The sequence below is a fragment of the Chlorocebus sabaeus genome, chromosome 12 (assembly GCF_047675955.1).
Source record: "Chlorocebus sabaeus isolate Y175 chromosome 12, mChlSab1.0.hap1, whole genome shotgun sequence".
Classification (NCBI taxonomy): Eukaryota; Metazoa; Chordata; class Mammalia; order Primates; family Cercopithecidae; genus Chlorocebus; species Chlorocebus sabaeus.
The window spans coordinates 9580266-9594567 of NC_132915.1; the positions used below are offsets into that span (position 1 = coordinate 9580266).

Genomic DNA, 14302 nt, shown 5'->3' on the forward strand with positions numbered 1-14302 from the left:
TTTTAAAAAAACCCACTAATTAAAACATGCCATAAATTCCACTTTTTACCTCATTGATTAAAATAATCCAGAAAGATAAAACACACATAGGTGTTAATATTAGGATGGTGCAAAAGTAACTGCATTTTTTGCCATACAAGCAATGGTAAAACTGCTATTACTTTTGCACGAGCCTGTATTACTTTCATTTTTTTATATCTTAGCATTGAGAAATAGTGATTTTTCACTATAGAATCCCATTGTTTATTATTTAAATATGAGTAAAAGCATTATAAGAAATATTCAAAGCAAGAATAGATATGAAAGTATAAAACACACATTATTTAACTCTATTTAAAAGAATTTTTTTTAAGTTTAAGATCTTGTAAAGTTGAATTTTATCAATGTCAAACTGCAACTTCAATATTTAATATATGTGTGATATCGAGGATTGCCTCCTCTTCTTTCAGGTATTATTGAACATTATCAATCAAATAAAAATTCTATTTCTTTCCGTTTCTATGCGTATCTGACATTTACATGTGGTGAAAAGGTTACTTGGCCCAAAAACAACTCAGAATCAAGTTTAACACATCACAATTTGCTCATGAGCACAAACTTTACAGTCAGGAGTTGCACATAAAGGGTTTATTTTAAATGTTTTAAGGATAAGATAGAGTTACATCATAATTATAAAAATTACTTACAGAATTAACAGATTTATATTGTGTATACTTCTAAATGCAGAGAACAGGGAACTGTCTACACATTGTATAAAATAAAATTAAAATTAAAAATGAATTCAAGCTTGAAAGATGAGGTCATTTACCTAATTTTAAAATGTGAACACGAAGACCTCTGACCTGTACACATTCATTCCAACTGCACTAATGATGGAAAACACAAAGAGCGCAGCATTTCCAAGGAACCACAGACATTTCAACCATAATTATTTTGTTATAATAATTGTTCCTGTTTTGTCTTTGGAGAACTTTCATTTTTTTAAGACAATCAGCTTAAGAGTGTTTTCAGGCACTACAATTTGTGACAATCGGAACAGTCTTCTAATGGGTCTACAGTGTTCAGAGATTCAAGCCCAATGCACTTCGTGGTTTGGCACATAAAACGATAAAAGAAACGAAATCTGATTTAGAAGTAACTGTGATTTTTTTTAAAGAAAACACAGTCCCTTCAAATGCTGCATGACATTTACAACTGGAAAATCACCTTCTGTTGGCACTACATTTGCTTCACCAGTGCATTTTTATCCTAAAACCACTAAAACGGCACAGTAAGCAAATATACAGGAAACTGAAAACAAATAAAAATAAAGAAAACAAAAAAACCTAAATATCTTTAACATGCAATTTTAGTCAGTTACATTGAACATTCTACTTAGAATAGAGCATGCAAAAAAGGATGGTCTGCTTTTAAGATTTTTCTCTGAAGTTTTACGTGGCAGCCTGACATCACACACGCACGCACACACAATACAATAATACTAGAGCAGGTAAATGAGAAAGGCCGATAAATTTTATACATAGACTCATGTCTTGTGTTGTCACAAGTCCCATGATACTTTTGGAAGTTAATGTTGAATTCCTGGAACAAGGAACCAACATTCAGATACCAGAAAAATGCAAGCAATGCATGCAGATCTGACACGTGAGCCTAAAACGAAGCCCAAGATACAAGGGCTTGGGAGCAGGAATTAGTCATAGCGTCATTAAGTGTGGTGTAAGCCACCAAAAGAAAGACAGAACGGGGGAAAATGGGGAGAGAAAAAAAAAATCTTCCCTTTCCCCTCAGCCCTAAAGGCAATAAATGGAAACAATGATTAAACTCATCGTCGTCATCACCATCATCACGTTGCATTCATCTAGAAACTGGGAGACCATGTGGTATAAAAAAAGTCATTAAAGTTGCTTGCAGAAAAACCACAATGCAAGTCATTAAGTAATGCTAGAAATGTCTCAATTGACCCAACCCTCAAGATACTTCAAAATGAACTTTATTTTTCCACCCAAAGTGACCGAGTCAAGTTCTGCACAGTCCGTGCATGCTGGACACACTTGCAAACTCCTGCGCTGTAATGTCGGTCTGGCCTCCGGGAGCCAGGCTCAGCTTCGAGATTTACATGCAGGGACTCTTAAAGAGTCAACAGGAAAACACATAGCAGATCTGCAGAACAACACCTGTTCACACACGAGAAGCACCTATGACTTGGGTATCACACTGCTTTCAGAAGCTTGTCCCTGGCTGCCCACAGTGAAGTACCAGGGACAGAGCAACTGCAGCTGTGGACAGAAAACTGAGGTACTGTGTTTACATGGTGAGTGGTCGTTACCATCCAACAGCACAAGGCACAAAAAATGGGCATCAAGCAAACCATGCATAACGAGGCCTGGAAACCATCAAGAACAGCCACAAAAGAGGTCACTCGGACCTCTGATTCAAACTTTTGGTGTTTGAGTGATAAGCATGCACGTTTAGGCTCTGCCCAAATATCAGGGAGGATTTCCAATCTCCACAAGAGACTGGTTCACATATGGCCTTTCTCCTGGTTGTCAAACCACCAGGGTTCCTCCAAAACAAAGTGAGAGCAGCTGTTTTGCTGATCAACCAATCACACTAGCAGTTCTACTTCAGTTTAAAAACAACCTTGCAGGAATAAACCACGTAAAGACTCCGTGGCTAAGGGCTGCTATTACTTACACCCACCAAGCGAACACAAACAGCTGGCTTTCTTCTATGGTAACGCATCACTGACATGCAAACCCCAAGGGGCCACTGAATGGAATGAATCCACGTTAACAGCACACCTGGAGCAGGAACATGCACCCCACAAGGTGTCAGGAGACTAAGCTGCTATTTGTCTAGACATTCTTTCTGAGGAAAAGCCAGGGGGTAGGGGAAAGGGGTGGGGTTGAAAGTTTTCTGACCATAATTATACATTAGCAATAATAGTAATAAAAATTTAAAAGTCCCAGACAGCTTGTTAGAAGGCAACAATGCCACTCAAAACTTACACTTCCAATATAAAAGCATAGTATTCTTCCAGAAACTTACCAAAAACACGCAAACCAGTGATGTATTGTTGCCTTTTGAATTCATGTACTGAAATTCAGATTACCGATTTGTACACAATGTACCACATGTGCTGTCCAAAATACACCTACATTACACTGTGTGGAACAAGGACCTGGGCTTTGCTAAAAAGAATTTATGATTAAAATGTTAACAACAACAACAAAAAAAATTCAAAGCTTAGACTTAAAGGTAGCCTTTTACCCAGATTTTTCACCAGATTGTAAAATTCTAATGAGTCATTAACTGTTCACAAGTAATTAATATTTGGATTTATGGTTTAAGGGCTCCAGATTGAAAAGGTGCTCTGAACTTCTGATTTTTTGAAACAAGCTGAAATGTTTCCCATATGCTTCCTGTGCCCAAAGTTTAATTTGAAATAAAGAGCAGTAATGTCATAACCATGACTGACTTGGGTAAAGCACTCCTGTTAAACTCAAGAAAATTATGTCACCCCCCATACTAATAATCCACAAAGAAAAGACTGCCAGTGGGGTGTGTGGGGAGTGTGGGGTGTGTGGGTGTGTGTGTGTGTGTGTACACATGTATCTGTGTGTATATATTAATATATGTATACACACATATAGATATAGGTAGATACAGATACAGATATATCTCAAAAAAGGTAATAACGAAAACATCAAACTATGCTTGCATTGTGGCGGCAGAATAAGAGAGTTAAGGTGAGGGGGAAAATGGTTAAGATCTATTACAATTTTAAATGACTATGATACTAGCTTAACTTTTACCAAACTTGCCTGTAACTCCCCTCCAAATAGACAGACTTCTTTTAAAAGAAAGGGGTTCTCCTTACACAAAATGCTTTGTGTTCACATCAATCTGTACTGAATTCAGAACAAAACCAGTTCTGCTGGCAGAGATTGTGGGTTCGCAGGGACATTTAAGCTTTCATTAAACTGGAAAGCAATCAAGTCTTTATGTCTACAAATAATACATTTCATAGTTCCACAAATTTGGCAGAGTTTGTGATGACCATCTAGGATGTTTTCACCAAATCGTAGACATAAATATGGAAATCATCATCAAACTTGATGAAATAGACGGAGGGCTTGCTTCTACTTGATGAATGACCATGCCAGTCCTTTTGGAGCCATCTTCTTTGGCATATTCCACTTGTTTGCCTACCAGGCTGTCCACAACTTCTCCTGGTTCCCTTTCTGCTGGAGGTGAATCATCTATATTTAAAAAAAAAAGAGAGAGAGAGAGAAAATTTCTAAAACAATTTTTAGATATAAATCAACTCATGTTTATTTTCATAACTTAAAAAAAAAAAATTTAAATACCCTGAATTCATGATTATCTAGACCAGGAGTCAGTAAACATTTTTGTAAAAGACAAGGCAGTAAATATTTCAGGCTTACAGGCATATGGTTTCTGTTCCAACTGCTGAACTCTGCCACTGCAGCACGAAAGCAGCCACTGATGATATGCATATAAACAGATGTGGCTGTGTTCCAATAAAACCTTTTTTCATAGTTTGCCGACCCCCATCTAGATATATGAACAATTTAAAAAATCATAACCAAAAATTCATTTGGTCCATATTTAATCTGTAGCTGTAATTAAATGAAAATAAGTTTGAGTGGCTTTGAAATATAATTTGAAAGCAGACAATTCCTACAGGGATTACTGAGAATATGGCACATATTTAAAATGCCTAAGTACCATTGGTTTACTCTGAATCCTTAAAGCCTCTTCCCCCCTCAGCTTCACTGCATTTCACATCATCTTCCTAACTCAGTTCCAAAATTTAAGTTTTCTATGCTTTAAAAATTGGTACTGAATGAACTTCACCCCAGGACAAGTACAGGGGAATCTCTGAGGATGGCCCAGGCATCTGTACTGCCTAAAAGGTCCCCAAGATTAATGTACTGCTTCTGGCCTCTAAGAAAACACACAGCAACAGCAAACCATCACCACCAACCAAAAAAAACAAAGTAAAAGAAAAAAAGAAAGGGGGCTTGCTAGGCAGTTACAATTCTATTTTAAGAAACTGCATGGGTTCTGAAAAACTCAAAGCTCTTTTCCTCACAGTAGCAGGCGGCCTTCAGGTAGGGAAACCAGAAGTTCCAGCTACATAAGACAGTCCATGTTATCCTGGAACAACTGGTAGCAATGCCATTTTACTCTCACAGGTATCGTGGTGTGGACCATATAACGTACATGTATTAACAGTAGTCTGCCTCTTTGGTTACAATAAATTATCTCACTGAATGACAATCCAAAAACTGCTACTGTGATCTCTGGTACTATGAGTCACAAGCAATAAAAATAAAACACCTGAGCATAATCAGTTCTTTTAAAAGAATAAAGAAATATAGCCGGGCGCGGTGGCTCAAGCCTGTAATCCCAGCACTTTGGGAGGCCGAGACGGGTGGATCACGAGGTCAGGAGATCGAGAACATCCTGGCTAACACGGTGAAACCCCGTCTTTACTAAAAAATACAAAAAACTAGCCGGGCGTGGTGGCGGCGCCTGTAGTCCCAGCTACTCGGGAGGCTGAGGCAGGAGAATGGCGTGAACCCGGGAGGTGGAGCTTGCAGTGAGCTGAGATCCGGCCACTGCACTCCAGCCTGGGCGACAGAGCCAGACTCCGTCTCAAAAAAAAAACAAATATAAGCTGAACTCTTTTCTTTAAAAATTATCTTCCCTTAAGCAGTATCATCATACTGTCATATTTTTATGGCACTTTCATGTTTACAAAGGAATTACAAATACACGATCGCACATAAATTTTATAGTAACTGAGCTAATCAAGGGAGTCATGTAGAGGCCTGTTTTAGCATCAGAGCTGGTACTCGAACAGGACCCTTTCAGAACTCATTAGATCAGAGCACCACCACTGTTTCTAAAGGTAAATACGCTTCCACAGCGTGTACATGCACGCACACACACGTGCACACACACACAAATTTAAGTTTGGAGAATTAACGGAGAGGGAAAGATCAAAAAAATGGTTAGGAAAAGTGATGGAGAATTGCACACACCCTTGCATTTCCTATGATTAGGTTAACAGTACTTACTCTATCCATAAAAAATGTTCAAGTTACCTCATAAAGGATGGACAAATGCTTTTTAAAGAAATGTTCTCATGACAAATTCCTGAGTATATAATTTGAATTACCCCTTTATAACAAATGTACACAATTTTTTTTTCTTTTTGAGACAGAGTCTTGCTCTTGTTGCCCAGGCTGGAGTGAAGCAGTATGATCTTGACTCACTGCAACCTCCGCCTCCCAGGTTCAAGCGATTCTTCTGCCTCAACCTCCCGAGTAGCTGGGACTACAAGCGCCCGCCACCACACTCGGCTAATTTTTTTATTTTTAGTAGAGACAAGGTTTCACCATATTGACCAGGCTGGCCTCGAACTCCTGACCTCAGGTGATCTGCCCGCCTTGGCCTCCCAAAGTGCTGGGATTACAGGCATGAGCCATAATGCCCAGACCCAAAATTTTAAAAATATATATCAAAGTAGTAGAAATTCAAGGCCAGATGAGCAAGTTAGTACATTAACTAACTTCTTCATAGGAAGAATTAAAAAAAAAAAAAAAAAAATGACTGACACATGGCTAATGTATGGAGAGGGCCTATCAGTTACATCTGTCCAAGGTCAGAGATTCATGTGTTTGAAGAAAGGCCACTGAGTAGTTTTTAAAGGAACAAACTTAACCAAAAGCGAAATTAAGAAAACAATTCAATTCATATGTATAATATCATCAAAAAGGATAAAATCCTTCGAAGTAAATTTAATAAAAGAAATGCGGGGCCAGGCGCCGTGGCTCACACCTGTAATCCCAGCATTTTGCGAGGCCGAGGCAGGAGGATCACGAGGTCAGGAGATTGAGACCATGCTGGCCAATATGGTGAAACCCCATCTCTACTAAAACTACAAAAATTAGATGGGTATGGTGGCACATGCCTGTAATCCCAGCTACTTGGGAGGCTAAGGCAGGAGAACTGCTTCAACCTGGAAGTCAGGGGTTGCAGTAAGCCAAGATTGTGCCACTGCTCACCAGCCTGGCGACAGAATAAGACTCCATCTCAAAATAAATAAATAAATAAAAAGTGGCCAGGCACGGTGGCTCAACCTGTAATCCCAGCACTTTGGGAGGCCGAGGTGGGTGGATCACCTGAGGTCAGGAGTTCAAGACCAGCCTGGTCAACATGGTGAAACCTCGTCTCTACTAAAAATACAAAAATGAGCTAGGTGAGGTGGCATGTGCCTGTAATCCCATCTACCCGGGAGGCGGAGGGAGGAGAATCACTGGAACCTGAGAGGCAGAGGCGGCAGTAAGTAAGATCAAGCCACTGCACTCCAACCTGGCCGACAAGACGACTCTGTCTCAGATAAAAGGAAAAAAGGGGAAAGCGAAAGTAAAAGGAAAGGAAAAATAAATGCAATATTTTCAAAATATTGTTGAAATCAATCCACCGATCAATGAAAACACACCCCATGCTCATGGATTAGAAGACCTGTAAAGTCTTGTTAACATTGTTAAGAGGGCAATACTCTTCAAACTGATCCAAAGATTCAACACAGTCCCTATCAGAATCCCAGGGGACTTCTTTGTTCTGACAAGTTGATTCTAAAATTCGTATGAAATTGCAAGGGACCCAGAATAGCCAAAACAATCCTGAAAAAGAAAGCAGGGGCCGGGTGCAGTGGCTTACACCTGTAATCCCAGCACTTTGGGAGACTGAGGCAGGCAGATCACTTCACTCCAGGAGTTCGAGACCAGCCTGGCCAACATGGCAAAACCCCATCTCTACAGAAAATACTAAAGTTTGCCGAATGTGGTGGCACATGTCTGTAATTCCAGTTCCTTGGGAGGCGGAGGTTGCAATGAGCCAAGATCGTGCCACTGTACTCCAGCCTGAGCAACAGAGTGCAACTGTCTCAAAAAATAAAAAAAGAAGAAAAAAAAAAGCAGGACTCAAACTTTGTCAACTGATTTTTTTTATTTTTTTATTTTTTGAGACGGAGTCTCGCTCTGTCACTCGGGCTGTAGCGCAATGGTGCGGTCTTGGCTCACTGCAACCTCCGCTTCCCAGGTTCAAGCGATTCTCCTGCTTCAGCCTCCCAAGTAGCTGGGATTACAGGTGCCTGCCACCATGCCTGGCTGATTTTTAGTAGAGATGGGGTTTCCCCGTGTTGCCCAGGCTGGTCTCGAACCCCTGACCTCGTGATCCACCCGCCTGGCCTCCCAAAGTGCTGGGATTACAGGCGTGAGCCACTGCGCAACAAGGACGCCAAAACCATTCAATGGGGGAAAGAATAGTCTTCGCAAAAAATCGTGCTTGGACAACTAGATAGGCAGTCACAAGCAAGAAAAAAAAAGAAGTTGGACCCTTACCTTGAACCACAAACAAAAATTAACTTGAAAATGCATCAAAGACCTGTAAGTAAGAGCTAAAACTATAAAAACTCTTAGAAGAAAACAAGGGTAAATCTTTATGACCTCAGATTTGGCAAAAGATTCTTAGGACACAAAAAGCATACTCAGCAAGAGAAAATGTAACTTGGACTTCAAAGTTTAAAACTTCTGTGCAAAGATCATCATCAAGAAAGTAAAAACAGCCCATGGAATGGGAGAAAATATTTGCAACATGTATCTGATAAAGGTCTTATATTTTAAAAATCGTCACAATGCAATAATGAAAGACAGATAATTCAATTTAAAAATGGGCAGGGGATATGAATAGACATTTCACCACAGATGATATAAAAAGGGCCAATAGGCCGGGCATGGTGGCTCACATCTGTAATTCCGGCCCTTTGGGAAGCCAAGGTGGGTGGATCCTTTGAGGTCAGGAGTTCGAAAGGAGCCTGGCCAATATGGTGAAACTCCCTCTACTAAAAATACAAAAATTATCTGGGCATCGTGGCACGCACCTATAGTCCCAGCTACTCGGGAGGCTGAGGCAGGAGAATGGCTTGAACCCAGGAGGCGGAGGCTGCCAGTAAGCTGAGATCATGCCAATGCACTCCAGCCTGGGCAACAGAGCAAGACTCCATCTCAAAAAAAAAAAAAAAAAAAAAAAAATTTTTTTTTTTGTTTAAAGGGCCAATAAGCATATGAAAGATGCTTAACATCATTACTCATCAGAGAAATGCAAATCAAAGCCACAATGAGATACCACTTCACATCTACTAGCATGGCAAGAATCAAAGTCAGGTAACAGTAAGAGTTGGTGAGAATGTGGAGAAATCAGAACTCTCATAACACTACTGTTGGAAATGTAAAATGATCTTTTTGTTTTTAAAATTAGCCTTGCAGTTCCCCCAAACGATTAAACATAAAGTTACCATTATGACCCAGTGATTCCATTCCTAGGTATATACCCAAAGGAAATAAAACATGTCCATACAGAAACTTGCACACAAATGTTTACAGCAGCATTATTCATAAAAACCAAGAGGTGGGGAAACAACTCAGATGTCCTTTACTGGATGAATGGCTAATCAAAATGTAGTATATCCATACAATGCAATTGTATTTGGCCACTAAAAGGAATGAAGTACTGATATACGCTACAGTGTGAATGAAATCTCAAAACATGCTAAGGGAAAGAAGCTAGTACAAAGGACCTCACACCATATAGTCCATTCACAGGAAAGTCCACAACAGGGAAATTGACACATCAAGCATTACTGGTTGCTTAAGGCTAGGGGGTTGGAGGAATAAAGGACTGACAGCTAATAGATACAAGGTTTTCTTTTTTTTTTTTGAGACGGAGTCTCGCTCTGTCGCCCAGGGTGGAGTGCAGTGGCCGGATCTCAGCTCACTGCAAGCTCCGCCTCCCGGGTTCACGCCATTCTCCTGCCTCAGCCTCCCGAGCAGCTGGGACTACGGGCGCCCGCCACCTCGCCCGGCTAGTTTTTTGTATTTTTTAGTGGAGACGGGGTTTCACCATGTTAGCCCATGTTGGGATGGTCTCGATCTCCTGACCTCGTGATCCGCCCATCTCGGCCTCCCAAAGTGCTGGGATTACAGGCTTGAGCCACCGCGCCCGGCCGATACAAGGTTTTCTTTTGAGGTGATGAAAATGTTCTAAAATCGAATGTGGTGAGGACTGCACATATCTGTGCATATATTAAAAAGTACAGAATTGCACATTTTAAATGGACTAACTATGTGGACTAACATAGCCGTAATGGCTCACACCTGTAATCCTAACACTTTGGGAGACCAAGGCTCGCAGACTGCCTGAGCTCAGGAGTTTCAGACCACCCTGGCCAACATGGTAAAATCCATCTCTACTAAAATACAAAACAAAACAAACAAACAAAAATTAGCCAGGCGTGGTGGTGGGTGCCTGTAGTCCCAGCCACTTAGGAGGCTGGGGCAGGAGACTTGCTTGAGCCCGGATGGCAGAGGCTGCAGTGAGACAAGACCACACCATTGCACTCCAGCCTGAGCAACAGGGAAGACTCTATCTCCAAATAAATAAATAAATAAATAAATAAATAAATAAATAAATAAATAAACACAATAAAGCTTTTCTAGGCCTAACGAAATTAGCCCAGGTCACATCCTCTTCTACCTTACCTGTGCGAACAGACTAGTTGTGGAAATAGCTAATCATCTGTCTAAACACTGACTCTGTACTCCAGTTGCTACTGAAAAGTTCTCCCAATTAACTGTTTTCTGAAATCGATGTTCTCTAAATCAGGAGTCCCGGACACCTGGGCCATGCTGCACAGCAGATGGTGAGCAGTGGCAAAGAGAGCACTGCCACCTGAGCTCTGCCTCCTGGCAGATCAGCAGGGGCATCAGATTCTCCTAGGAGCATAAACCTTACTGTGAACTACGCATGTCAAGAATCTAGGTTGTGTGTTCCTTATGGGAAATCTAATGCCTCCAAAACCACCATCTCCACACCCAACACTCCCAATCCATGGAAAACTGTCTTCCACAAAACTGGTTCCTGGTGACAAAAAGGCTGACGATTGCTGTTCTGAAGTTCAAGTATTTACAGACGAAATAATCAACGTCTTGGGGTTAGCTTCAAAATAATTGCATTGGGGGGATTAATAGATTAAAACTAGACAAGCAATGAGACAATAACCGTTAAAGCTGAGCAGGGGTACACAGGGATGTATTTTACTGGTCCCTATTCCATCATGCTTTTAAATAAAAGCAATAAGTAATATGTAGTAGTGTTAATTATAAAAAAACTTGTATCTTATTATAGAAGTCAAGCAGAACTGATTATCAAATATTTTATCTAAAATTCATGACAACCGGATGAAAAATTTCAAAGGCTGTGTTTGTGCATGACTAAAATAATCATCATATATCCAGAAATAAAAATGTATCTGCAAAAGAGCCAATCAAATATCTTGCACTAAAGTCCAAATCCCTTCTAATTACCAAAAATAAAAGTTGCCAATATATACTTACTGGAATCAGGCATAATGCGAAGGTCGCCTTCTTTGTAATCATCTAAGAGTTGGTACATGTACAAGACAGGGTCTTTCTCATAGGTAATGTAAAACCATGTGTTCATGACAGGTGCACGTGCTAAGACCATTCCCCTCCACTCATCTTTAGAACCATCCTCTGTCTCAAACATATGTTCCACTGCTTTGCCAATCATTGTGTCTGCCAAGTGTGCATCGCTGATTCGAGATGTTGCTGGGGATTTAAAAAAAAAAAAAAAGTTGACAAAGCATTTCACTGATTACCGACTATGAAGACTGAATCTACGAAAGAAGGCTACCTGAAATTTTGTCCATGCAATGTATTAGCAAGCATCAGAATCTGGCAAAGCTTTAAAAAGTACAAAAACCAAAGACAAACTATGGGGACCCAGCTCAGAGATGGATTCAACAGGAATATAAGTATTTTGTCCCAAGTTGGTTAACTGAAAAAAATATGATTTTTAAAAAAATTTTTCTGGACTCATCTGCTCTTGGTTCTGTACCCAAATCAAAAGTTTTAACTATTCATTCAAGGTACAAAATAATTTTTGTTACTGTTTACTTAACAGTTAAATTTTGAGATAATTTCAGACTTACAGAAGAATTGCAAAAACAGTAGAGTTCCTGTATATGGTTCACTTTGCTTCTCCTGTATTAGCATCTTACATAACCACAGAACGTTTATTTAAAACTTAGAAATTAACCTATTCAAGGCACAGAGTTTTTTTGTTTTTGTTTTTGTTTAAAAGAAATTGGTGTTTGTTTTCCTTCAGTCTTATTTCCATTTTTTATTAAGGCATAGGTTTTTACTCTCTTGCTCCTACAATCTTATTCTTCGCTGCAACCAAAGTAATCACTGTGTCATTGATACCACATTGTGTGATTTAAAATGTTCCCATGCCTTTCCTTCGTAATTTGAAAAACAACCAAACTGCTCACCATGGCCCCCAAGCCCTAAGCCATCACGCCTCTGCCCTCAAGTTTTCCCATCTTCCTCCTCACTGCTCATGCCTTCTCTACTCGGCTCTTCTTCCTCTCCCATTAGGACACACTCTCCTCTGCCTGATAAGCTCTTCCCCACATCTTCAGAAGGCCGGTTCCTGTTGGGGTTCTCCTCACCAACAAGGTAGCCCCACAAATTCCAGTCACATTACCCAATTTTACCTCTTAGTAACATTCACCATGATCTAAAGTTATCCCATTTTATGCATTTGTGTACTTGTTAGTTGCCTGTATATCCCAATGAAAGCAGAGACCTTCCCTTTCTTGTTTCATAACTAGATCATAGCAGGTCAGTATTTTGTATGATTTAATCAGATGCCCCATGTGGTTGGGAGCTCAGGTCTCTGAAATGATAGATTAACAGTCCTAGCCCTTAATACTTTTCTAATGAGGTGAAAATTATCACCTTTATCTTTTTAACACTGGAAAAACTATGAAGGATCCTATTGGTTTTAAGATTTCTCCAGTCCACAATTTTAGGTAACTGTCTTTATACAAAATTAAAACAATTTTCTTAAAACAAAAAACAAAAAACAATTAGCGACAGGTACGGTGGCTCACGCCTGTAATCCTAGCACTTTGGGAGTCTAAGGCGGGCGAATCACTCAAGCCCAGAAGTTTGAGGCAAGCCTGGCCAACATGACAAAACCCCGTCTCTACCAAAAATACAAAAAGTTAGCCAGGTGTGGTGGTGCAGGCCCGTAGTCCCAGCTACTCAGGAGGCCCAGGTGGTGAATCACCTAAACCTGGAAGTCGAGGCTGCAGTGAGACAAGGTGGCGCCACTGCACTCCAGTCTGGGCTACGGAAGTGAGGCCCTGTCTTAACAACAACAACAAAAACCAGTTAGCACTCCTATTTTCCTCATTCAACAGAGTTCTATTTCTGTTAAATCAAAAGAAACAAAAAAGTTAGATTTTCTTGATAAATGTATCGCTATTCAATTTTATCAGCATACCCTAAACTAATACATGGTTGGTTTTCTTTAAGTATGCAGTAATAATAAAAAATTACATAGAATTCCCCCTGTGTACGATACTAAAAAACCCCCACTAGTTTCTTAGGGCCAGTAGATCTCAGACTACTAGATCTCAGAACTCCATTGCATTCTTAAAAATTACTGGCTGGGCACAGTGGCTCACACCTATAATCCCAGCACTTTGAGTCCCAGGTAGGAGGACTGCTTGAGGCCAGGAGTTTGAGACCAGCCTGGGCAACATAATGAGATTTCATCTCTACAAAAAGTTAAAAATTAGCAGGCTACTGTGGTGCGCGCCTGTAGTCCCAGCAACTCGGGAGACTGAGGCAAGAGGACTGCTTGAGCCCAAGGTGTTGAGACAGCAGTGAGCCCTGATCATACCACTATACTCCAGCCTGGGTGACAAAGTGAGATCTTGTCTCTAAAAAAATGATTAAAACATAAATAGAAATTACTACACACCTAAAAAAGCATCTGTTTATACAGATAATGCCTACCAATATTTACTACTTCGGAAAATAAAAAATATAGAAACATTTAAAAATACCTATATATCAATGTATTTTAAATTAAAAATAACTATTTCCTATCAAAATATAGTAAGAAGAGTGGCTTAATTTTTACATTTTTGCAAATCTCCTAATGTCTAGGTTTTTAAAAGAACAAGCAGATTCTCATATCTGCTTTAGCACTCAATGTGTTATGATCTGCTCTTTCGGTTCATATATAAAATCCAGCCTCTCAAAGATATGATACTGAAAAGAGTATTCTAATTGTCTTTCAAGTAATTCTAGATATTCTTATATGAAAC

The 14302-nt window shown here is 39.9% G+C and overlaps 1 protein-coding gene across 1 annotated transcript in view; it reads right to left on the reverse strand.

Annotated features, from left to right (window-relative positions):
• Positions 1-612: 612 nt before the first annotated feature.
• The window catches only part of SPIN1 (spindlin 1), an 83296-nt gene continuing 69606 nt past the window's right edge, over positions 613-14302 (reverse strand). Inside the window, 3 exon segments of the mRNA XM_007969689.3 lie at positions 613-4140; positions 4143-4262; positions 11493-11726. Of these exon segments, the coding sequence (XP_007967880.2) occupies positions 4064-4140; positions 4143-4262; positions 11493-11726 (431 nt within the window). The 3' untranslated portion in view covers positions 613-4063.